Source organism: Phocoena sinus, chromosome 8 (assembly GCF_008692025.1).
Source record: "Phocoena sinus isolate mPhoSin1 chromosome 8, mPhoSin1.pri, whole genome shotgun sequence".
NCBI classification, from domain to species: Eukaryota; Metazoa; Chordata; class Mammalia; order Artiodactyla; family Phocoenidae; genus Phocoena; species Phocoena sinus.
In genome coordinates this window covers 24394470-24421193 of record NC_045770.1, presented here as the reverse complement: position 1 = coordinate 24421193, position 26724 = coordinate 24394470, and the positions used below count along the sequence as shown (strand labels likewise).

Below are 26724 nucleotides of genomic sequence, written 5' to 3'. Positions count from 1 at the left end.
TTTGGTAAGGGGGAATTACCTGTCACTGTTTTCTAGGAGCACAGGGCTCACGTAAAGTCAACACTGTCAGTATGTTATACTTGAGATATTTGTGAGATCCCAAGTAGAGATGGCAAGCAGGTAGTTGGATATATGAGTCAGGAATCTGGGAGAGAGGTCCAAGGCTGGAAATATATATTTGAAAGTTCTCAACATTATAGGTGATATTTAACACTATGGGACTTGGTATGATCACTAAAGGAGAAATTGTATATAGAGAAAAGAGGGTCTAAGATACAGCTCCAAGGAACTACAACCATAAACGTTAAGTAGAGGAGAAGGGCACAATATGAGAGAGATATAACCATGATGTGGGAAACAGGAGAGTTTGGTATCATGGAGGCCAAGAGAGGAGAGCCTTTCAGGAAAGGGAAAGTGGAGAAGTGCACTGAAAGATGTGGAGAATTAAAATCAGGGCAGTGACCATTAAAACTGATGAGGAAATTAAAGGAAGGATTCTTTTCTTTTAAGATGAAAGATGCTTCTGAACATGTTTTTTATGCTGATGGGAATAAAATAGGAGAGAGGGTAAAAAAACTGATGATACAAAGAGGTGGGTGATGGCTAGTTCTTGAGATGGGATCCAGAATATAAGTAGAAGTACTGGGCTGGAGGAGGGGCCTGGCCAATAATACGGTAAGAGAAAGGGATTAAAAGATGGAAGGACAGAAGTCTGAAGATTTCATGGGAGAAGAAAGGAAAGATGCCATTTATTTTTGCAATGAAGTATGGATGGAGGTAATCCACTATGGAGGAGAAAGGGGAGTAAGAGGTTATGAAATGAAACAAGTGTACAAGGGAATGCAGTGGAAGAGCAAGCCCAACAGAGAAAAATAGGACAGGATTGTTGAGTAGTGTTAAGTTCCCATTTGAGGTCTGAGTTTGAGTTTAAAGAGAAACCACTCAACCTGGTTTTGGGCTTTTGTCCAGCAATGTTCAGCTACTTGGGTGTAGGCATGAAGAAGACTGAGAGGGTTTATTGAAGGTTGTGATTTTATGTACAACAGAGGAAAAGGGGCTAGGTTGTTGTAGATATTTTCAAGAAAGTGATTACATAACATGTATATTCTGACCTTGTCCTATGGGTGGAAACCTTAGGATGGTTCTCTTCAGTTTCATTAAGTTGCTAGTGGGGATTTCACTTCCTTATCTCCCCATCCCGCAGTCACTCATCTTGTCCAGGGTCCCACTTTCTGGAGATGGAAGTGGAGCTTAGGAGTGTTTGGGGCCATGGAAGAGGAAGTCATCCAAATATAGTCCCATGGGCTGAGCAGACTTAAGGTGATTACTTTTATGCAATATGGAGAAGGCAGCTGCCTCTAAGATACCCTCTCCCAAGAAAGGCAAGTAATACACCCGTCATCACTGGCAAGGTGTGGCATCCTCCTTTACAGCAAAGTAGGATCTTCTGGATGAGGAATAAAGATAGAAATTGATATAGGGATACAGTTCAATTCCAGTTACAGTTAGGCTTAGGGTTGGGTTTAGGGCTGGATTTGTGGGTCTTCCTGGTGCCAGGCAATGGTACAGTCTTTCGAGGTGAACTCTTCTTTTTCTCCATGTAGTACCCAAAGGTCTAGGAAGCCCCAATAGCCATCTTCCTCCCTCTCCCACTCCAAAATCTTGAAAACCCTTGATGCCCCATCTAGTTTTTCACCAGTTCTTTGTTTATTGATTAAACTTTACATACTACCTTTATATGCACAAAGCTTTGTTTTTTGCTTCTTACAAATGAAAAGCTTTGACTTTATAGCTATTGTGTCAAAAATGGACTTCAAGAGCCTATTTTGGAAGTAACAATCCCAAACATCCTGGAAGCAACAGGTGCTTTAGGGTCTGCTAGTCTTGTTTGGAGTTCTATAATGAAGTGTGAAAAAACTAAGCACAAACATATTTTTCAGAGATTTATATCATACAGCTGAGTGGGGAAAAAAAGATGTTAAAGAGTGTTTTTTGGTTTGTTTGTTTTACCGGTACGCGGGCCTCTCACTGCTATGGCCTCTCCCGTTGTGGAGCACAGGCTCCGGACGCGCAGGCTCAGGAGCCATGGCTCACGGGCCCAGCTGCTCCGTGGCATGTGGGATCTTCCCAGACCGGGGCACGAACCCGTGTTCCCTGCATCAGCAGGCGGACTCTCAACCACTGCGCCACCAGGGAAGCCCTGTTTTTTTTTTTAATGTTTTAATTCACAAGAAATTTATTATAATTGTGGTTGTCTCTGAGTAAGGGAGAATGGATGCCTGAGGGACTGTGGAGGAAGGGGGCCTATTAAAATAAATTTCCTACAACACTTCATTATGAAAAATTTCAAACATATAGACAAGCTGAAAGATTTTACATAGAGAACACTAGTAAACCCACCCCCAGATTCTGTCATTAACATTTTTGCTACACTTGCTTTGTCCCCTTTCTATGCAACCATCAATCCATCTTATTAGGACCTCCCAGGTGGTCCAGCCGTTAAGACTCCGCACTCCCAATGCAGGGGGCTCAGGTTCAATCCCTGGTCAGGGAACTAGCCTGCATGCCGCATCTAAAGATCCTGCGTGCCACAACTGAAGCTCTAGCCTGCATGCCCCAACTAAAGATCCTGCGTGCTGCAACTAAGACCCGGCTCAGCCAAATAAATAAAATAATTAAATATTTTTTAAAATCCATCTTTTTTGGATACATTTCAAAGCAAATAGTAAACATAAGTTATCCCTAAATTCTTCAGCATGTATATCATTAACTAAACTCAAATTTTGTTTACTCTTTTTTCTTTTGAATGAGATGCAAAAATCTTGAGGGTACACTGGCTGAGTTCTGACAAATGCATACACTTGAATAACCCAAATACCTACCACAACACAGAACATTAAATTACCCCAGGAAGAGGAAGGAGGCTTACTTTTAACTGTATTCCTTTTAGCACCTTCTGAATTTTATATTATGTGCTTCTGTTCTCTATCTTTAAATAAATATTTAAGCATTTAAAATATTTAAACATTTTAATAATGATGGTTTATAGAGTCTAAACTGGATGAGGAAGAAAGTGAAGACAGGAGGGGATGATAGGTAACAAGGAAGTGGTGGGGTAAATGGAAAGAAGAACTCATTTGAGATCAGACTTTTGTAGCCGTGGTGTTTCCAGAACAAGCGAGTTGGGAGAAAGGAATGTCTTGTTAGACAGTGGGATATTTGAAACTGTTTTCAAAAGTAGTCATAAATTCAGAGCGTGATCATAGGAATAGTACTGTCATAGGATAGTAGCCCCCTCCAAACCATATGCTCTGAACTGCACATTGTATTTTACCCTTGCAGTATTTACCACAACTCCAATTAAGCAACATTTGGTTTGTATAACTATGCTTAATATCTAGCTCCCTTATTAGACTATAAACTTCAAGAGGGCAGAGGTCTTGTCTGTCTCATTTAATCCTATATTTCCAGTGCCTAGTACATAATAGGTACTCAAACAAGTATTAAATACTTAATTGGATTCTTTAAGCAGGGTCATTAATTTATGAATTAATTCAATTGTTATATCACAGTTTGTCACCTAACTTTTTTTTTATGGTACATAAAGTTGGTTATAATTCAATCAACTTACACTTTAAATTAAGCAGTAGAGTTGGACTAGGGTTGAAGACAACCCAGTTTCACTGGAAACGGGAACCATAATTATATAAAGTTTATTCCAGACTAGGCCTTTTCTCTGACCCAGCTGTTACCTTGACCAGAGAGAAATCTCCATTTTCCCATCTGTAGAACAAAGATGACCTCTAAGAGTCATCCCTATGTTGACAATCTGGCAGGACATTACAGGCCTAGTGGCTCTGAATCCTTGTTCTACCACGTAGTCATTGTTTAATCATGCCTAGATTACTCTCTAATATAATCACTGTAAAATGTGGGGTAACTAAGTGGCATGATTGTGCTGATTTAATGAGACAGTACAAAAGTTTTCTAAATTACCCTTCTTCTATTCACTACACAGTAGTCAGAATGATCATGTTGGAATGGGAGTTTGATCATACCACTCCCTCTTCACAAGCCTGCAATGAGAAGCCTGCAATGGTTGCCCATCTCACTCAGAATAAAAGCTTGTCTTTACTGTGGTCCACGAGGCCCTATAAGCCCTTATGCTCTTCTTACTCTCTGCTCTGAACATACCAACCTTCTTACTGTTCCTCTGACACTCCGGGCAACTTGCCACCTGTGTTTCCCCCTATTTGGAATGCTCTTCTGCATATGTCCTGGTCTTCTCCCTTATCTCTTTCAAGTCTTTTTGCTCAAATGCCATCTTCTCAGTGAGACCTACTTGGATCCCTCTATTTAAAACTGCAAACTAGGGACTTCCCTAGTGGCGCGGTGGTTAAGAATCCGCCTGCCATTGCAACAGACATGGTTTGATCCCTGGTCCGGGAAGATCCCACATGCCTTGGAGCAACTAAGCCCATGTGCCACAACTACTGAGCCTGTGCTCTAGAGCCCTCGGGCCACAACTACTGAGCCCACATGCTACAACTACTGAAGCCCACGTGCCTAGAGCGCGTGCTCTGCAACAAGAGGAGCCACTGCAATGAGAAATCCACGCACCGCAATGAAAAGTAGTTCCTGCTCGCCGCAACTAGAGAAAGACCGCGTGCAGCAACGAAGACCCAATGCAGCCAAAAAAAAAAAAACACTGCAAACGTCATTACCTTTGCCTGCTTTATTTTACCCTATAGCTCTTACTTATCTCTGTACTTCTCTTTATTTCTAACATATTATGTGTCAATGAACACAGTTTGGAAACGTGTATAATACTAGATATATTTTATATCTATATAGGTTCTATATATAGAGTATATTCTCTTTCTTCTCCCAGTGGTTTGAGGTCTGAAGGGATAAAGCTTAGGGGTTTATGGCTTAGGATATTCTAGGATAATGTGCCTTCAGTTAATCCAAGATTTATATTCATTACCTGAATAACCTCTTATAGATTATTTCACTGCCAGGCACTCTTGAGTAGAAATATTAATAGTTAACACTTTCGTGCATGCATTCATTCATTCATGCAAACAAATATTTAGTGGGTGCCTTCTATGTGCCCCTTCTTCTTGAAGACAGCTATTACAAGCATTTCATTCGGGAATCCCCCGAGGCGGGGGATGAGGGAATACGTCTAGTCCCGCCAGCAGAGGGCGTGCTTTCGCACTCTCCGCAGCCTCCCGGCCCACGAGGCTTTCAGGCTCCCACGCTCGCTCCCTAGCGCGGCCCCGCCCGCCGCATCACGTGACTCGGCCACCGAACCAGAGCTGCAGGGCCCAAGCCGGGCTAAGTTCGTTGCCGGTGGCCTCTGCGGGTGCAACCACAAAGGGTAATCCGAAGGAGTGCGGGGGGGGGGGGCTCGCGAAGTCGATGCTTCCTCTTCCAATTCAGGTCGGCTCCCGTTACCTTCTCACTATTCGCCGTTGCTATCTTCCTGAGCGTTTGCATGAGCCCTTTCGTCTGGGGAGGCTCCGGTGACCATGTAGGGGGGAAAAGTGAGGAAGCTCCAGGTGCCTGGGACGAGGTCACCGCTGTTGGCACGCCGCCCCGGCTCCCCCCACATCTCCATTGCGGGCCGGTGGCCCCGTCAGCCCCGGTGGAAACTCCGGCCTGCAGTTGTGGCCTGGCAAGGAGCGCCACGAAATCTCGCGCCGTCTCGCGAGAGTCTAAGTTGAAGGAACATGGCGACGTCTAATCTGTTAAAGGTAAGACCCTCAGTCCAGCTTGGTTTTTACCCTGGGGGCGCTGGGTTCAGCTCTTAGGGAATGGCTCGGCCCAGGTTCAGCGGCAAAATGTGGGAGTGTTCAGGGGTTGCCTACCGGAAGGGAAGCCAGGGAGGCTGCCGCCGAGGACCGGAACGCGGGTCTCCGGCCTTGGGGTGGAGAGGCTCTGGTTGTCCCTCTTGCCGGTTGACCGGTGTGTGAAAGGCCCTGCCGAGGGCTGGAGGGGAGCAGTGCTTTCAAGGGACCAGCTCTGGCCTGGGGCTGCAGAAGAAGGGTGGTGCCGGGTCCTGAAGGATAGGGCAGTTAGTATTCTTGGCGTCTCAGTTTCTTCTGAAGCGAGAGCCTAAGGCGCAAAGAAGGAAAATCCAAGAAAATGTTCCATAACAGGTTTTAATGACTGTACCCCCACCTCCTCAATTTCTGTTCTCATTCTGCCTGCATGAAACTACAAGTCAGACAGCAGTGCCTGTTACCCCACTCCCTCCCTTATCTGCATGCTACTCCTTCCCTCCTATCCTCCCTTTCTTAAGTTCATATTTTACCCTTTTTTTCCTTAGGAAACTGTTCCTCAACCCCATTACAGCACACAACCAGATGATTACTGTGGAAGCACTACCATCGTTTTATGGGTTAGGATAGTTGCCTTATCAAAGAAAATGGTTAAACTTAGTTTTATGTATTTGGGATAGCAAGGGAGATGTAGGCCCAGAGAGGCAGATTCTCTACCATCAGTTAAAAAGTTTGGAGGAGAAGAAGGAAGACATGGCATTAGTTTCTACTATGCTGTCTTTGTAATAGGAACCTTTTGCCTTAAAAGTATTGACTGAAATGGGGGTAGTGATTAGCTCAGGGAACATAAATACAAAGGATGAACTACTCCTCCCTCAAACCCATCATTAGGCCTTCAGACAGTGTGGATTGATAATAGAAAATAATAGAACAGAAAATATATTAAAATTTACTGTAACCTCCCTCATATCTTCTTTAGACTACTACACTGTTAGCTACACTGTTAACTGTTTAATACATGGGACTGTCTCCTAAAATGTAGACCTAATTTTACTAATTTAAGAGGCAATATATCTTTTAAAAGGGGGAGGGACCTCGAACTTGACTGAATTTCTGCCACTTAGAAGCTGTATGACTTTGGGCAAGTTTCTAAACCTCTCCGTGCCTGAGCTTCTTCATCAATACAGTGGCATTATCAATAGCACCTATTTCGTAGGAGCATTGTGAAGATTGAGTTAATATATGTAAAATCATAAAACAGTGACTGGAACTTCATTAGCACCCAATAAACATAAATTGCTAGAGTTACTATTTCTGCTGCTTCTTTAAGAAAACAAATTCATGGGAATTGAGTAACCCACTCTCTACTCTTCTTTTATAACAGTATAGCAAAGCTCTAATGTGTTAATTCAGAAAGAAAACTTTAACTTGTTAATTCAGAAAGACTCCTGTTAATGCATCCGTGTATTTACATAAGCAGTAGTGTATGTTATTAATTGAAATGTGTTTAAGAAGTAATTGAATTCCTTATTCTTTGTGAATTTTTGACTTGTTGATTACCTGGATATAAAGTGAGGTCTTTTTTCCTCCCAGATTTCTCTCTCAGAAAAGAGTGAGTCACTTTATTCTACTCCATACAAAGCCTTACAAAGGATTGTTTGGAGGAGATATAAGTCTGAAGCTACTTCAGTCAATACTAGTAAGTGGTTACCTTGTAGAGATTGTGAATCGACATCTATAGCACACACCTACCTATAGAATGAAAAAACTGCCTGAATGTCTAGAAATCGGCACTTAGGACTTAGGTTAAAAAGATCGTAATTCAAACAGTTCTGTAACTCAAATAACTTTTATAAATGAAAGGAAAGTGATAATGCTTTGACAAACTGGTAAAAGACTCAGTCTCTTTAGTGAACATGAAGGGATGCCAAAGATACACGGGAAAATTTTCAGCAAAATTATTTAATGAAGTGTTAAAAAGGGGGAAAAAGAATTTCTAAATATATAGTATGTGATTTTAAATATGTACGACTAACATAATAAAATGGATATTATAAGTAGACATTTGATTCTTTTATCTGTATCACCAAAAGTTTATGTATTCAAGGTGACCAGAAAACCTTTTGTTTTTCTTTTTTCTCTCATTGCGGGGGTGGGAGGCTGGAGGGGAATTGCCTTGTGTTTATACATTTAGAAGTAGTTAATTAAAAAGTGGAGAAGTTTGTCTTCTTGGAGAAATGCAGTAAGATCCTAACAGAATTCATAGGATCATTTAAATTCAAGTCTGGAGGAGGGTGTGTGAGAGGAATGGAGTGGGAGTTTGGGGTTAGCAGATGCAAACTAGTATATAGAGAATGGATAAACAGCAAGGTGCTACTATATAGCACAGGAAACTATTCAATATCCTGTGATAAACCATAATGGAAAAGAATATGAAAAAGAATGTGTGTGTGTATGTGTCTGTGTGTGTGTGTGTATGTGTGTGTGTGTGTGTATGTATATATATATAAAAGTGAATCACTTTGCTGTACAGTAGAAATGAACACATTGTAAATCAACTGTACTTCAATTTAAATAAATAAATAAATAAATAAATTCAAGTCTGGTAGTACCTTGAATAGAGATAGAGCTGGCTGGGGAGTGGCCAACTTAGCCTCATTTCCTTTTTTGACAGGATTAATAGGTTAGTTCATTAGACAAATGCCTTAGACATTGCGCGGTTAGATTTCATCAGAGCATATTTGACAGAATTATCATGTCTTATGGTCAAAATGGAGGGATGTGGGCTAGATGAGAATACAGTTTGAATTTGATTATCAGGTAAACGGCTGTACCTGAAGAATGATGAGTAATAAATCATCAACCCTGAAGGGAGGCCTTTAGTATCCTGCTGAAAAAATATGTCCTCTTCCTGTGTACCAGTAACCTGGTTGGAGTTAAGTTTATTGAATTTGTGGATGAAGAGTTCGAAGGGATAGCTAATAAGTTTATGAAAGATAACAAGGTTCAGAACTTTGCTGTGAAACTTGAAAGTCAGAACACAATGCGATAAAAACCACCTACTTATTTCATATTGGAATTTGATTGTAATAATAATTATATTTACTAACGTAAGTGGGCTATTGCTGGGTTTTGGAAATCTTTTGGATATACAAATATTTGTGTTGTACAATTTTACATATACAGTTATCAGTTGCTTGGGGGTTTATATCTCCCCAAACCTTTCAATATTACTACTTTAAGTTTGCTGTTTTAACATATAATTCTCCTTGTTCCTTTACTTTTGCCGTTACCACCTAGGCCTTCAGTGCACATTTTCTTCATTTCCAAGTGATTACCCTATTCCAAATAGCTGTTGTTGAAATCTTATTTTGTTAAACCTAACCCTGTTTAATTCTTAGCACATTACTTTATCCAGCTGTTTGAATGCCCTTAACTTTCTTGGTCAATAATACCACAACCTTTTCTAGTTTCCCCTATATTCTCTTTTCCAAGGCACCTGCTACATTGCCTGCTTCCACTTGTTCTTGTTCAGCCTTCTTTTTCCCCCCAGGACTTAGCAGCATGTCTCCTGTTATTTTGTTTCAGTCTCCTTTATTCTCACTTCTATGAGGATAAGAAAGTTCACCTATCCCCCTCATATAAACTTAACCTGTACTCTGCTTTGGCTTCAAACCTCTGCCCTTTTCTCTTTCCATTCACTGTCATAGTTCTTAGAAAAGCAGCCCCCAATTGCTTCTTTTATAATTCTTTACCTTTTTCCTTAATTTATTATGACTTGGCTCTCCCCATACCCCCACCCAATTATATTAAAACTGTCAGTCTCAGGATCACTAGCAACCTCCTGATTGCCAAAGGAGATTCTCCCTGGATACATTCATCCTCTATTCTGATGTTGTTGCTTGCTTGCTACTTAATGCTTCCCTTTTGGTTTTATGCCATTCTCTGCTTGGTTTCCTATCTCTCAAATCTCATGTGTTTTTCACCTCTCCTCCCCAGTATAATTATTTCTCAGGATTTAATCTTCATCCTTTTTCTGTCTTTGTACTTTTTTTTTTCTGGGTCAGTCTTAACTCCCATGATTTCACTATTTTTATCTCTTAACTCTGATCTGAGGACTAGACCAAAACACAGTGCTGACCATATCACTTTCCAGTTCATTTTTTAAAAAACTATTTATTTATTTGGTTGCGCCGGGTCTAAATTGCAGCAGGCAGGCTCGCTCCTTAGTTGCGGCTCCAGGGCTCCTTAATTGCAGCTTGCTGGCTCTTTAGTTGCAGCACGTGGGCTCCTTAGTTGCAGCATGCATGTGGGATCTAGTTCCCTGACCAGGGATCGAATCTGGGCCCCCTGCATTCGGAGTGGATTCTTATCCACTGCGCCACCAGGGAAGTCCCGCTCATATACCTTTGATAGTTCAAGTTCTTTGAGATCTTTCTAGCTGTGTCTTCTCCCTAATACCTCTCTCCTCCCTCTCCCCCACTCCTCTTTCTCTCTCTCTCTTTCTCTCTCTCTCTCTCTCTCTCTCTCTCTCTCTCTCTCACACACACACACACACACACACACACACCCTTACCCCTCCCTCTACATGGCTAGTTACTTCTTGATTTACTGCATACCAGAGTCTTCAAGACTTTTTATGTTTGCTGTTTCGTTGTTTTTTTTAAAAAATATTTATTTATGGGCACGCGGGCTTTCCTCTAGTTGCGGTGTGTCAGTTTTCTCTCTCTAGTTGTGGTGCATGGGCTCCAGGGCACGTAGGCTCTGTAGTTGTGACACTCAAACTCTCTTGTGTGAGCTCAGCAGTTGTGGTGTGCGGGCTTAGTCGCCCTGTGGCATGTGGGATCTTAGTTCCCCGACCAGGTATCGAACCTGTGTCCCCTGCATTGGAAGGCAGATTCTTTATTACTGGACCACCAGGGAAGTCCCTCTTTGCTGTTTCTCCTGTCAGGAATCCCCCCCTCAGTATTACCCTGTCAAAATCCTATTTAGTCATCAAGACCCAGCCTAGATACCTCCTTTCTTTGTCTTTTTTTTTTTTAATTTTTAAAATATGTATTTATTTATTTGGCTGTGCCAGGTCTTAGTTGTGGCATGCAGAATCTCCGTTGCCGTGTGCAAGATCTTTAGTGTCAGCATGCGGGATCTAGTTCCCTGAGCAGAGATTGAACCTGGGCACCCTGCATTGGGAGCGCAGAGTCTTAACTGCTGAACCACCAGGGAAGTCCCCCTCCTTTCTTATTAGTGTTCTCATTTGGAATTTAATTGTTGCTTACTCTGCACAGGCATAGCACTGCATCAATCTCTTCTAGCACTTAACATTTTTAAAAATTTAATTAATTTACTTATTTATGGCTGTGTTGGGTCTTTGTTTCCGTGCGAGGACTTTCTCTAGCTGTGGCAAGCGGGGGCCACTCTTCATCGCAGTGCGCGGGCCTCTCACTGTTGCGGCCTCTCTTGTTGCAGAGCACAAGCTCCAGACGCGCAGGCTCAGTAGTGTAGCACTTAACATTTTGCCTTCTGTATTAGTTACAGGATATGTTTACATATATATCTAACTCCCTTTCTAGATTGTAAGCAGTATTAGTTTAGGGACTTTATAATCTGTTGATGCTTTAACCATTTAGCGCAGTGATTACTCGTGGTAGGTGCTCCATAAATGAGTGATAGTTGATTGAAAAGAGAAGTCTAGTGCATGCATTGTAGATGCTCAGTAAATGAGTGTTGATTGGTTAAAGGGAGGAATTTTCTGCCTTTATTCCCTTCTAAGTAGATCTAGAGAGAGGGAGAGAGGGGAGTAGAGGTATAAAACCAACCCACAAGGCAATACAAACTTAAAACTGAAATATGGAGGACACTACTTTTTTCAGTGGAAACTTTTTTACCCTTTGAGAGGAAAGAAAATGGAAATAGAAAGGAGTAGTTCAAAGTGTGTGTAGAATTTATTTTTTATTTAAATAATTTTATAGACACATGTGCGAGGCACCGGGATGCAAAGATAATGCAGAACAATGTCCATGCTCTTTGGGAATTATACTACTACAGATACTAAAGGAGATAAAGTACTAATGATTTGTTTAAAGGCAAGAACTTTAGGAGTGCTGTGTGTTGTATTGGTCCCTCATAGACATAGGAGATCACTGCTGGTGGGATGATCAAGGAAAGTTTTATGGAGAAAACATTAGAGCTGGATTTTGAAGAATGGGTAGACTTTTTGTAGGTGATGATTAGGGGAAAATTTGGTAGAACATGCTTGGCAAAGAATATGGATGTGATAGTAAGATTTGAATAGGGTCAGTGAATGTGGTTAAGATACACAACTGGATAATTCTTTTTAATGTCTGTTTAAACATAAATGAGAGCCTTATTTAGAACCCAACTTTTCATTGGGTTGATGGAAATTGCCCTTTTGAATGGACATCTAAGAGGAATGTGATCCTTAGGGCCACCTTCCTTCACTCCACTGGCCTGTCCTAGAGACCTGGTTACATTTGACCCTCACAGCCGAGGGAGAAAACCAATTTGAGGGTGTGTAGATTGGCCATCACTAGAGGTGGGAGTGGGAATAGAGGACTAAATCATCACTTACTATAAAACTGTGATAAATATAAATGTGAAAATCTTTCATGTTCTGTGAAAATATAAATGAGTGAGCAGTTACCATAATCTGGAGGTGATATATGTAAATTAAAGCTACTAACAGGAAGTGACAGTTTAAGGTACACTTTAGAGATCAGTCATTTATCAATGGATTAGAAGAGAGGAATTTCAGACTGCTAGAGGGTTTCAAGAGGACACTAGGCATCCATCTGGTGGACAGAGAAGAAAGGTGGAAAAGAGAGACAGACAGGTGTTTCTTATTAGGTATTTTGTTAGGGTCCTAGTGAACCTAAGTTGTATCACAGAAAGTCATGGCTCTTGCCTTGGTATAGTAATAGAGTGAATTGGTGCCTTATAGGCTCTGTAAACAAGTAAACAAGTTACAGCTCAGGTTAAAACGTTGGTCATTATACATGGAATACATAGAGGTAAGTAACATCAAGGGTATTTGATCTGTATAACTGGGCTTGTTCATTCCACAGATACATTAGTATCCACTCTGCTGAATCCTATTCTAAGTGTCAGTGAGACAGCAGTGAATAAGACAGACAAGGTCCCTAGTGTTTGGAGCTTATATGCTAATGCATAAATACTAACACCAAAGAAATAAGTTAACACATTGGGAAGTTTTTATAGTAATGAAGTCTGTGATGAAAACAGTATAATCAAGAGTGCTCAGAAGATGGTGCCACTATTTTACTTACTTATTTACAGCAGAAAATAATTTTTTCCCCTAAATACAGCTTTCAATTATGTTCTGTTGAATTTTCCTTCCCTGCTATTTGATGACATTTCAGCCAGATCCCATAGTTTTCTGTTTTTTTTTTTTAAGTACTGTTTAGGGAATTTCCTGGAGGTCCAGAGGTTAGGACTCCATACTTCCACTGCGGGGGGGGCTCGGGTTCGATCCCTGGCTGGGGAACTAAGATCCTGCAAGCCGAGCGGTGCAGCCAAAAATTTTAAAAAGTACTGTTTAGTCTGAATTAAAATTTCATTCTCATAGCCAATCAAAGTAACTGTCCTACCTGCTCAAGACCGTGGCTCTGGATCTGCAGAATGGAAAAGGGAATGACATTCTTCTTAGGTTGGCTTGGGAAGGCTTCTCTGAGGTGACAGTGACACTGAGACCCAAATGATTTGCTTTCTAGGCAAAGGTCTGAGGTGCAGTGGTGAGCTTGGCATATTTGAGTAACACCTTTAAAAGGGTGGTGTGGCTGGAACATATTGAGAATTGCCAGTATTCAAATATATCCTGTAGTTTTGTGGTTCTTTTGTTTAATGGGGATTGCAAATGTGGTTTTTGTTTTTTGTCTTTTGTGGTACACGGGCCTCTCACTGTTGTGGCCTCTCCCGTTGCGGAGCACAGGCTCCGCATGCACAGGCTCAGCGGCCATGGCTCACGGGCCCAGCCGCTCCGCGGCATGTGGGATCCTCCCGGACCGGGGCATGAACCCGTGTCCCCTGCATCAGCAGGCGGACCCTCAACCACTGTGCCACCAGGGAAGCCCTCTATTACTTTTAAAACATTTTGCAAGCCAGTAGGGTTTTCTGTTTCTCATGTGTTTATTTAAGCACTCCTATTTTTTAACATAGTACCAAATTTTATATTTACACATAAGCAGTTATACATCTACTCTTTCTTGGGATCAGGTAACATGGAATTGTTGTAGATGAATTCATTGCTTGAAAAAGCAGTTTTGAATTTCAGTGGGAGGTGTGCAGATTTTTAAATCAATGATATATTCTAGAAAGATCTATATAGCATCTTTCATTACTGGCCTATAACACCTCCCTCCACTCCAATATATTACAAAAAATTATTTTTTTTCTGTAATTTACCTTCTTCCTAGTGCACATTTGTTTATCTTTGAAACAACCACCAGGGCTATAAATAAGAGATTGTGGGACTTTACTGTCAAAATTGTTTTAGAACTGATACTTCTACTAGGGAATATTTTTCAGGTAAAGCTGAATGTATTTTATTTGGGTCTGGGCAACCAACATGTTATATTAAGAGATCCTGATTTCTTTGTACTGATTAGAGCAGGGAAAGGGAGCTGAACCTTTGTTCACCTGTTTTTCTTTTCATTTTTCTTTACCGTTTTTATCCTCTCCTAATTGTGAGAAACTTTACACTGATTTTTTTTTTTAATATTTATTTATTTATTTTGGCTTCGCTGGGTATTAATTGTGTCTCGTGGGATCTTCGTTGTGGCATGCGGGATCTTTTTAGTTGTGGCATGCGGACTCTTAGTTGCAGCATGCATGTGGGATCTAGTTCCCTGACGAGGGATCAAGCCCAGGCCCCCTGCATGGGGAGCTTAAGAGTCTTAACCACTGGACCACCAGGGAAGTTCCTACACTTTTTTTTTTCCCCTCAGCCCTCGGGGTTTTACATTAAGTAAAAAGCAATTCAGTAGTAGGTAAGCTTTTATCTTATTTAAAATAAAGAAAGAAGAAGGGAGAACGCAGGGAAAAAGAAATGAACCCCAAGAGTTACAACTTCAACATTTGCTTTTATTGGACAATACATCCAAAATGCATCACCTCTTATAAACCATCCAACTCAAATGCATTATTCCCCTGGCATTTTTTTTCTATGGTCAGTGATTCCACCAGCCATTCATTCAAGTCAGAAATCTGAGAGCCATGTTGTATTATCCAACAGGCAGAGCAAGCACATGTCCATTATCCACAATTTAAGAAGTACTGTACTGGAAAGTGAATTACTTGAGGACCTTTCATTTATGTGTCCCAGTGACTAGCATAATTCTTCATGTACAGCGGGTAGTCAGATGTTTGTTGAATGAATAAGTGTAGTAATGAATGATTAAGAATCCCACCCCCAAAATTAGTTCAAACTCTTTCATTAGTAATTATTTTTTGTCCTTAAAATTAGTTGTTTGGGTTTTTAAAAGTACAAGCATTGTCAGAATTAAAAAAAAATTGTTTTTTTACCTCTATAAAAGAATCCTAAAAGCTTTTTTTTTTTGACTCATTTATGGGTCAAAAGAAACCTAAAAGTTTTAAAGGGAAGTGGAATGTGAAATTTTTCATTTCAGTGGAAAAATGTGTCCTCCCACTCCCCCACTATGTTTAAAGAGAAATATGTCTTTTATGTAGTGATGCTTCCACCTTATGGCTTCTAGATAATTGCCACTAAATTTTTATAATCATAGATTTTTTTTTTCCTTCAGTTTATAGGCCTGATGAGGTGAAGCCAAGGGCTGGATCTGGCCCATAGGTTAGAAGTCCTACCATTCCTCTTCCAGGAAAGGTCCAGGGAGTATTTAAGAATGTGTCTGTAACAGAACTAAACTGCTTGGATTTGACCCCTTGCCCTGCCACTTAGTGCTTGTAACCTTAGGGAAGTAACCTAACCTAATTACAGTGTACAGTTTTTTCACCTCTAAAATGATAATAATGTCTCCTAACACATAGGGTAGCTGTAAAGATTAAATAAATTAATATTTGTAGGTATATATTTAGAATAGAACCTGACACATAATTGGCAATCAGATGTTATAAGGTAAAATGATAAAAGTGATGGAGTGATCTATACTGAAGTTAAATAATAGAGGGTATAAATAGCTGAACTCATTTTATCACAGATCTCAAATGTTTGAACTACCCTTGGAAATGTAAAGGAGACTATTTAAAGATAAAAGGAAATGCTCTTTTGTACCACATTTATCACATGTACAAAATTTATTGGTTTCTGTAACCCCGAATTAGCCAAATGCCATATATTTGTAATGAAAGAAATAGTAGAAAGTCTTGCAGTGGAATAATTAAGCAAAAATATAATCAGAAATTTTTTATCATTCCAGTTTCAAGCATCCTACTCTGATTACCCTCTCCTGTTTTTCTAACTCATTCTAGTGCTTTTATTCTGATCATCCAGCTCCACTATGGTCTCCAACTCATTGATTCTGCCTCATTGTTTAATGTCTGAAATCTCTGGGTTTATAGTTTTCATCAAATTAGGAAACATTTTAGCCTTTATTTCTTCAAATATTCTCTGAATCCCAAGATTCCGGTTATATGTAGATGAGGTCATTTGATGTTGTCTCACAGCTCACTGATATTCTTTTTATTTTTAATTTTATTTATTTATTTATTGACATATAGTTGATTTGTAATGTTGCTTTAGTTTCGGGTGTACAGCACAGTGATTCAGTTATATATATTCTTTTCCAGATTCTTTTCCCTTATAGGTTATTACAAAATATGGAGTATAGTTACCTGTACTATAAAGTAGGTCTTTGTTGGTTATCTGTTTTATTTATAGTAGTGTGTATGTGTTAATCCCGAACTCCTAATTTATCCCTCCCTGATACTTGTTTTTAAACAACTTTTGTTTCTGTGATGTTCATGCTTTCTGCTATTTTCTTAAATGTGTGGAGTGTATTCATAATAGCTAGTTTAACATCATTGTCTACTAAAACTATCATCCACGTCATTTCTGGGTCAGTTTCCTTTGTTTGGTTTTTCTCTTGATGGTGAGTTTATATTTTCCTGCTTCTTTGCCTGCTTGATAATTTTTGATTGGATGCCAGACGTGTGTTTTATGTTTTAGGGGCTGGATTTTTAAAATTTCCTTTAAATATTTAAATATTTTGGCTGTGACACAGTTAAGTTACTTGGAATCAGTTTTATCCTTCTGAAGCTTGCTTTTAAAGTTAGAGTCGGTCCAAACAGCACCGAAGGTACGGCTACTTTGGTGTCATTATAGATGCAATACCTTTCTGAAGACTGCCAGATGCCTAGCATATTAAGGAGTGTTTCCACTCTGGCTGGCAGAATGTGAACTATTACTAGCCCTGTGTGGACTCTGGTGATTGTTTTGTCTACTCCTTTCAAATGATTATTTCCCCAGTCTCTGATAGTTTTCTCACTCACATGTATAGGTCAATATTTAATAGTCAGAGGCTTGAGTGGAGTCCTCTACATATCTCCAGAGCTCCCTGTGTGTGCAATTCCCTTTTTTCTGATACTCTGTGCCACGCATTTTCATCACCTTGGCCTCCCCAAACTCTGAACTCTTGTCTCCTAAACTTAGTGAAACCACCAGGCTGTTTGGGGTCCTTCTGCTTATGCTCAGTCCTGGAAACTCTAGGCAGTATGCTTGGGCATTTGTAGGGCTCACCTCATTTGTTTATCTTTTCTCAGGAAACACTGTCCTGTACTCCCCTTTGGTTTTCCAGTTGTTCAAGCAGGAGGAGAAATCTGGCACCTGTTATTCTATCCTGGTTGGAAACAGAGGTCTCTGTCTTTCATCATCCTGTTGTCCTTTCTCTTCCCCTTACCCAGCATAAATTCTCTGTTCAATCACTATAATCTCTTCCTGGAATACACTTTTGACTCCTTTGCTCCTCTCTTGTTTCACTGGGGAAAACCACAACCCTGGATCCACCTCTTCACCTTTTAGTGCCATCTATGCAGTTGAATGTTGCAGGAGGAAAAGATACACACATGCTATTTTCACTTTAAATTCATGACCACAAACTATAATTGAGCCCAGTCACACTGTACTTCCATAGTCATTTATTCTTCCACTTTTCTAGATGTCTGTTTCACATCTTTTCTCTCAAAATTTTGGCACGTCCTCCCCCATCTTCCACGGCATTTTCCTTATTCCCATATCACTGAGAAGCTGAAGCAATCAAAAAGGAACTTCTCACAGTGGTGTGGTGCCACATCTACCCTCCTACCCACATCTGCACGTACCATGTACTTTGCCTTCTCCTCTTAGCATATAGTCAGTTCCTCCATCTGTGCATTAGATTCCATTCCCTTTTGCCTGTCCAGGGCATTTAAAATTCTCCAACAATTTCCTTCTTTTCTCCTACATCATCAGTATTATATCTTGGAACATACTTATCAGTATACAAACATACTGTATTCCATCTAGATGGGTGGGATAGGGGGGAGGGAGGTCCAAGAGGGAGGGGATATATGTATACATATAGCTGATTCACTTCACTGTACAGCAGAAAATAACACAACATTGTAAAGCAATTATACTCCAATAAAAAAAATTTTTTTTTGATTCCCTCTCACCCTATCAGTTATCATACTGTTTCTGTGCTCCCTTTTTTTTTTTTTTTGCAGTACGCGGGCCTCTCACTGTTGTGGCCTCTTCCGTTGCGGAGCACAGGCTCCGGATGCACAGGCCCAGCGGCCATGGCTCACGGGCCCAGCCGCTCTGGGGCACGTGGGATCCTCCCAGACCGGGGCACGAACCCGTGTCCCCTGCATCGGCAGGCGGACTCCCAACCACTGCGCCACCAGGGAAGCCCAGGGGGCTACTCTTCATTGCGGTGCGTGGGCTTCTCATTGCGGTGGCTTCTTTTATTGCGGAGCACAGGCTCTAGGCACGCGGGCTCAGTAGTTGTGGCACATGGGCTTAATTGCTCCGTGGCATGTGGGATCTTCCCGGACCAGGGCTCAGACACATGTCCCCTGCATTGGCAGGCGGATTCTTAACCACTGCGCCGCCAGGGAAGTCCGAGCGAGTTTTATAGAATGTTAGAAGAGGCAATACAGAAATAAGGCATGATTGGCTAGGAGGTCAGGGATTTCCTTATAAGGTAAGCAGGTCCTATTTTTTAGGTAAGGTTAGCTAGCTAAAACTGAGTTAGAGGATTGTGATTGGTGTTAGGTTTCCTTGGCAGTGAGGTGTTTCCCATATGTGCAGGCTGATTTAAGTTTAGATTTTTGATGTGGGCTGAGCCAATGGGGTGGCCTCTGTTTTGCTGTTCCAATATACAAATTAACTTTACTAGACAAAAACCTTAGAGTCAGACTTTATTCCTTTCTCTCATCCCAGATGCCTGCTGTCAGGAAATCTTGTTGGCACTACCTTTAAAACATATAAAATCTAATTACTACTCACTACCACCCTGGTCCATGTCACTATTATTTCTAACCTTGCCTCCTACACTCAGGTTTAACACTTGCCCCTTTAATGTATTCTCAGCATAGCAATCAGGAAGATTTAAAAATATAAGTCAGATCGTGTCACTTCTTGCTCAGAATTTTTAAATGGTTCCCTATCTCACTTATAGTAGAAGCCAAACTTTTTACAATGGCAAGGCCCTACAAGATCCGGCCCTACGTTGCTTCCCTGACCTCATCCACTCTCTCCTCTGTCCTTATTTTGCTCTACTTTGAATACATCAGGCATGCTTCTACCGTAGGGTCTTTGCAATGGCTGCTTCCTCTGCCTGGAATATTCTTCTCCCAGTTATCCCCCATGGTCAGTCTCCCATCAGCTTCCCCATGGCCCATCTGTGTGTTTGAGAAGAAGAGTGTCTCTGAGGGAATTAGTTGTGCTGTAAAAAGTGAAGGATAGAGGGACAAGGATATGGCAAATGTTGAAATCCTGTTGGTGAAAGAGAGCCAGTGGGTGAGATAATCTTAGACTTATTAGCTATTCTGAGTGGTAATGAAAGACTTAAGCAGAAGAGACTTGTAGCACATCAGTAAAGATGAGGCAGCCTTTAGTTAGCCATTGGAAAAATTCATAAATCAGGGTTCGTAATTTGAAGGTGTCTTCGCCTATTAATTTCTTTTGTAGATAGTAGGTTTGGTGTCCTGCTGCTTAGTTTTGATTTAATTATATGCTTTTCATTTTAACAGAGAATAGGTCAAAGAACTGCTTGAACATCGTTTCTGGAATCTATTATAAAAGCTTAATAGGAAAATTCAATTATTTAATTTCTCCTTTAACTGAGTATTAGAGGAAAATGTTTCTGTAGTTAATCTTGTATGTTTCATCAAATAAGAGACAGTGTTTACTGTCATTTTACCATAGCTGATAGATTTCAGAGCCTAACCAGTATTTATCTCATACCTGTTTAGTCTTCTGTACCTTTTTGATTGATTATTTATTTATTTATTTATTTTTCTTTTGCGGTACGTGGGCCTCTCACTGTGTGGCTTCTCCCGTTGCGGAGCACAGGCTCCGGACGCGTAGGCTCAGCGGCCATGGCTCATGGGCCTAGCCGCTCCGCGGCATTTGGGATCTTCCCGGACCGGGGCATGAACCCGTGTCCCCTGCATTAGCAGGCAGACTCTCAACCACTGCGCCACCAGGGAAGCCCCTATTTTTAATTTTTTTTAAAATAAATTTATTTACTTATTTTTGGCTGTGCTGGGTCTTTGCTGCTGCGCGAGGGCTTTCTCTAGTTGCAGCAAGTGGGGGCTACTCTTCGTTGTGGCATGCGGGCTTCTCACTGTGGTGACCTCTCTTGCTGCGGAGGACGGGGTCTAGGCGTGTGGGCTTGCTTCAGTAGTCGTGGCTCACAGGCTTTAGAACACAGGCTCAGTAGTTGTGGCGCACGGGCTTAGTTGCTCTGCGGCATGTGGGATCTTCCCGGACCAGGGCTTGAACCTGTGTCCCTTGCATTGGCAGGCGGATTCTTAACCACTGTGCCACCAGGGAAGCCCCGTTTTTTTATTTTTAATTGCAGGATTTACACTAAGTTTAATTTTGTAAGTTGCCAGAATCGCTTATGTAAGTAGACCTATTTAACATTATAAAATATTCTCTTATTAAGAGAGTATTATGTTTCTCCATGTCATAGTCAAGAAAAGATTTGCATGTCCTTTCTGTGGTTCTTCCATATTTGTTTATTTGCACACCCTTTTCTCAGAGGGAAGAGTAAATGAAGAAATGATGGTTATAGGAAGATATTAACAGAAAAAGTGTAGCCAGCCACGATTAGTACACGAAATATATACCATGGGATCTCAAATCTGACTGAATTTCTCTTTAGCCAACACTAAGGAAAGCAAAGTTACCTACATGATTCACTTAAGTTCATAAGGTAAAAACAAACTAGTTTTTCAAGGGAGAAGCACAGTTAATCCCAGTACTAAATTTTGAGTATCTCCCATGGGTCCCTATAATAAGAATACTTTGTGATAGAAGTAGGTACCTGGGGCAAGAAAGTACAGTAACTTTTAGGATCAGCTGTGTTTGTAGATGTAAGAAGTATCATTTGCTTTCACAAGAGTTTAATGTTAGTCAGTGGTTCTTAACCTTTTTGGGGTCATAGACCCTGTAACATTTTTATGTAGTTTTATTGTGAATTTGCTAAACATATAAATTCAGGACTCATCTCAAGAGATTCTGATCCAGCCAGTGTGTGGTAGGTTTTATAAAGGTATGTGTAAGCACCATCCTAGGTGATCCTGACATAGGTTCTTGTTAGACCATATGTTTAGAAACTGCTTCTGGAATATAATTTCAGGAGTTCGAACATTACATCAGTACATGGATCTTATCTCATACGAGTGAACAACATTCTCAACAATTGTATGCTGAAAACAATAATGTGATTCATAGGGGTGTTTGGTGCTGCTGTATTAGAAAATTAATGATTTTTGTTGAAATTTATTGATCAAAGCAAGTCACATGGCCACACCTAACTTGAAAAGGAACAGTACTCATGAGTAACACATGTGGGGTGCCCCCCCTTCTCTTTTTAGTAATGAATTGATTTTTTCCCCTTAATATCGAATCACTTTCACATCACTGAAATAAACATGCATGATTATGAGGTATTATTTAATTGTTTAATATACTAATATTTTGTAAGACTTTTGCATCTATATGTTCTAATTAGATTGGTCTACAGTTACCATTTCTTGTTCTCTCCTCACCAGTTTGGTATCAGGGTTTTGTTAGCATTATAAAATGAGATGAGTATCTTTATGGTTTTTTTTCTTCCTCAACTTTCAGAGTTTATATGGATTTTTGATATACTTTTTGTGAGGAGTTTAGGGCACAGTCTCTACACACAAGACCACCCTCACTTCTGACATCAGCTGCAAATTTGGGAGGTTCCCAAAACCCTGAGGTTCAATAATTTGTTAGAAATATTCATAGATCTTAACTGAAAACTGCTTTGCCCATGGTTATGGTTTATTAAGGGAAAGGATACAGATTAAGATCAGCTAAAGGAAGAAACAGTGTCCAGGAGGGTCAAACACAGAGCTTCCCTTGTCCTCTCTGGTGTTGTCAGGTCACATTTCTCTCCTTCCCTCATTAAATGACAGGGCACATAAGTACTGCCAGCCAGGGAAGCTCACACAACCTTTGGTGTCCAGAATTTTTATTAAGGCTTCATCATGTAGGCATTGCTCATGTGGATAATCTCAATCTCCAGGTTGATTGACCCAAACCCCTTACCCTAAGTCATACTGTTGCTATTTCTGTATTGGCCTGCTCCCTAAGACTATATGAGTTTGCCAGTCCCCTCCCTGAATCACATTGTTAGGTTATCCAGTATGACCCAAGGCCCCAGGCTAACAAAGACTCTCTTATCAGATATAACATTCTTAGGGCCCAAGGATATTACCTACTAGAAGCCAAGGGCAAAGGGCAGACCGGCTCTTTGCACAAGACCAAATTCTTTGCTACACACTTTCACATAACTGTCTTTTTTCTTTTATGGTTGTCTTCCTGTGATTCTTTGATACCAGATTAAGTTATAGGGATTCCTTTATGGAAAACTGGTTCTTTTGAATTTCTTTAGTTGTCTCTTATGAGATAAAAATAACAGACACTTATTTAACTGCACTTAAATTACTTTTTTTTTTTTTTTTAAAGAATAAAGGTTCTCTTCAGTTTGAAGACAAATGGGACTTCATGCGTCCAATTGTTTTGAAGCTTTTACGCCAGGAATCTGTTACAAAACAGCAGTGGTTTGATCTGTTTTCGTAAGTAATCCATTCATTCTACCTTTTTGATAACATAAAGGAAAATTTGGTGGCTATATTCAAATAGAATATTGGCTCCAGATTGGACTGTTTACCTGTTTGAAATTATTACTGATTGTGTTGGGGGTCCCCAAGACCACCCCTAGGTTCAGTGGTTTGCTCGGAGGACTCGTAGGACTGAACATAAAGTCATACTCACAGCTATGATTTATTACAGCTAAAGGATACAAAGCAAAATTAGCAAAGAGAGAGGTATATGGGGTCAAGTCTAGGGAACAGGCACAAACTTCCAAGAGTATTCTACCAGTCGAGTCACACAGGACGCATTTAATTTCCCCAGCAACAAGATTGACAACATATGTGATATGCTGTCACCAAGAAGCTCTTTGGAGACTCAGTACCCAGGGTTTTTATTGGGGGCTGCTCACATAGGCAGCCTCTGCCTGGCATGTACCAAAATTCTAGACTCTCAGAAAGAGCGGTGTTCAGTGTAAACCGTATTGTTTGTACAAACAGGTTAGGCACAGTGAGCCATTCTCATCATTTCAGGAAAATTTTTTATCAATGTAGGAAACTGTCAAACATTCAAGTTCTCAGATCCCAGCCAAACAGGCTTTTCTAAGGAATACAGTCTCAGATCTGTTATGTTAACTCTTAGCCTTTGGCCAGAATATCTTTACAGCAAAACTATTACCAGTAGGACACCACCCCTGCCCCCATCCCCACCCCCATGTGCAGCAAGGTAAGACCAACTTGTAGTATTGATCTGAGTTATGCATTTTAGAGGGCCTAAATTTAGTTAGTTAAAATAAATCCCGCCAACCATGAGGTTTATCTTAGAAAAGCAGGTGGCTTTCTCCTTCAGTTTCTGTATGGACCTTTTACATGGCCTGAGGCATCAATTCAGGCAAAGCACAACTATGGCCATACAGTTGAATTCGACCTGAAAATTTTCCAGGGTTGAAGCAGTGTCATGATAGGGTACATACAAAAAGAGGTATAATTTCAGAGGACCCACATGGTACCCCTGGAAACAAAGAGTTTGCACTTTTTTAGGGTACTCCAAGCAAGGCATAAATTAGATAGTATGGGTTAACAGGGCCCTCAATGTGTCCTCCCATGGGGCCTTTCACTTTAGAGTTCTCAGTCTAGTTCATTTAATTCAGTTCAGGCCTTGTTTTCAGACGGACTACCTGAAGGCCTTTCACTTTAGAGTTCTCAATCTAGTTCATTTAATTCAGTTCATGCCTTGTTTTCAGACAGACTACCTGAAGGCAATTAGTTCCGAACAGTTTGTTTATCCACGACACCATTTCATTTGCTTCATAGTGTGGATGACATTTAGAGGTGTTCTTTGTGGAAGGTGTAGGAATTGGGGCTGCTCGCAGCCATCTCAGAGTACTGCTAGGTGTGATTGAAGTTCAGCATTCAGTTTGAATTCAAAGCACTCACAACAGCATGGAAAGCCAACACCAGGAGCTGGGAAAGCTTTCAAGAATACTTATGAAAAACAAAAATCATTCATGTCCTTCTCCCTGGTGCCTCACCAGGTGCTGAGTTTTATTTTTTCTCCCTTATAAAATCAGTGTGTCTCATTCAGTAATGAAAGCTTTTCATTTTTTTCCCAATCACCCAGACCTGGAGGAGGAACAAAAACATTTTTACAGAAAAACATTTTTATACAACTTAACTAGAAAGACATATGTTTAGGAATTGGTCTGGATGAAATCCCAAATTTTCAAAAATTTTCGTAATAAGTTTACATCACACCCCCACCCCTTTTGTCCTGACCATTTACCTAGTGAGCAGCCTGGAAAAGATCAGTTCCTTTCTGGAGATAGCTGTGTTTAATAATGAAGTTGCCTTACTAAGGTGTGTGCAAGGAAGGGTGATGCGAAGGTGAAGGAAGAAAAATCAGGTTATTAATTCATTGTTGAAAACTGCAACTAATCCGGAAAGCTGGTCACAAGTCCATAGCAGTGAAATATCCCTGAGAGGGGATCATGGATCCAGTCTGTAAGGAGCAAGTATGCTTTCTCCCAACTTGCAGCTTTTAGCAGTAACCACAAGTTAGGAATGCACTTTAGGTCTGTATATCTGATACAGAGGCTATCAGCAGCTTGATTTCAGATGGCCCCGTCAGAGAATGAGTCCTTTTCTGTGGGCATCTGCAAGTGATTTAGATCTTCCAGCCAGAATCCATGACGTTTTCAGTTTATGGCTTCACAGAGGGTGTCTTAAATCTTCAACAGTCCACAAGTCAATGTCCTGTTCACTGAGCATATGCCTGCTTTAGTTCAGCACAGCTTGTGTTGGGGTTTAAATAGCCCAATGTCAGACGATATCAGGTTTCAGCTTAGAGTTAGATCCAAGCAATTAGGATTTGTGAATTCAGGATTCCAAAAAAGCCAGTGACTTTTCTCGAGCAGTGGCAAAGCCAAGATGCTGCAAACCAGTCGTGTTCTAAGTCCAAGTGACAAGACTTTTCTAATCCCCTTTTATTTTGTCAGTCTTAGAGAGTTTAGATTAATCCACTCAGTAATATGCACATCATGCTGGAAAATCATCAGCCTTTCAGGGTCAGACATCTGATTTCACAAGAGCTCAGTAGCAACTAAAAACTGCTTTTTAAAACTCCAGAAGTGTATATCTATTTGGAAATTTCTTATGTTTTCATGTTGTCTCCCTTTTCTCTGAGATGGTAATAAGTAGAAATAATAGTATCCATTATGGAGATTTATTTATTCTGTTTCCAGTACTCAAACAGTTCAAATTCTAATCCTTTCACCAGCAGTAAAAAACAAGGAAATTGTGTCTCAGTAACTTTTTAAAAAAATTTATTTATTTACATTTTATTTTTGGCTGCGTTGGGTCTTCATTGAGGCGAGCGGGGGCTACTCTTCATTGTGGTGTGCGGGCTTCTCCTTGTAGTGGCTTCTCTTGTTGCGGAGCTTGGGCTCTAGGCGTGCAGGCCTCAGTAGTTGTGGCTCTCAGGCTCTAGAGCGCAGGCTCAGTAGTTGTGGCGCATGGGCTTAGTTGCTCTGCAGCATGTGGGATCTTCCCGAATCAGGGCTGAAACCCGTGTCCCCTGCATTGGCAGGTGGATTCTTAACCACTGCGCCACCAGGGAAGTCTGTCACTAACTTTCTATTTTGCAACTTTTCCTGATTGATGTGATCCCTCTAGCATTTATGAAAGTACAAGCATATAATATTTTATATCTTTATTTATCATACATCCAGGTACAATAGCCAAAGAATACAAAGCCATCTTTAAAACTTTCCCTGCCTCTTTTTTCTTATTACAGATTTATTCAAACTCCTAGCAATAAATTTAGCATTTACAATATTAACATTACAGTTGCTGGGAGATCCTGACCGGAATGTAGGAGGCATGGAGAGGTTGCTGAAGCAGCAGTAGTTAGGCTGAAGAAACAGCTGGAATAGTTTCTTCTCCCTTGGTTATCTAAAACTTTCTCCAGCCCTGCGACCTAATGTAACTATTAATTCCTCCTGCTTGGAGGAGAGACCAGCAGAAACATTTAACATTTTTGGTCCACCCGAAAGCTTATGTTTGAGAACTTTTGGGCCTTTTCTCCTCTTATTTG

At 40.6% G+C, this 26724-nt stretch overlaps 1 protein-coding gene across 3 annotated transcripts in view; it reads left to right on the top strand.

Moving 5' to 3' along the window:
• Positions 1 to 5231: 5231 nt before the first annotated feature.
• Positions 5232 to 26724, top strand: part of CUL5 (cullin 5) — a 97311-nt gene continuing 75818 nt past the window's right edge. For 2 of the 3 annotated variants that reach the window (XM_032642129.1, XM_032642128.1), the window contains exons 1-2: positions 5232 to 5759; positions 23008 to 23117. In XM_032642129.1, the coding sequence (XP_032498020.1) occupies positions 5736 to 5759; positions 23008 to 23117 (134 nt within the window). In that variant the 5' untranslated portion in view covers positions 5232 to 5735. The remainder of the gene's footprint in view (positions 5760 to 23007; positions 23118 to 26724) is intronic. The other variant, XM_032642130.1, reaches the window with a different exon arrangement.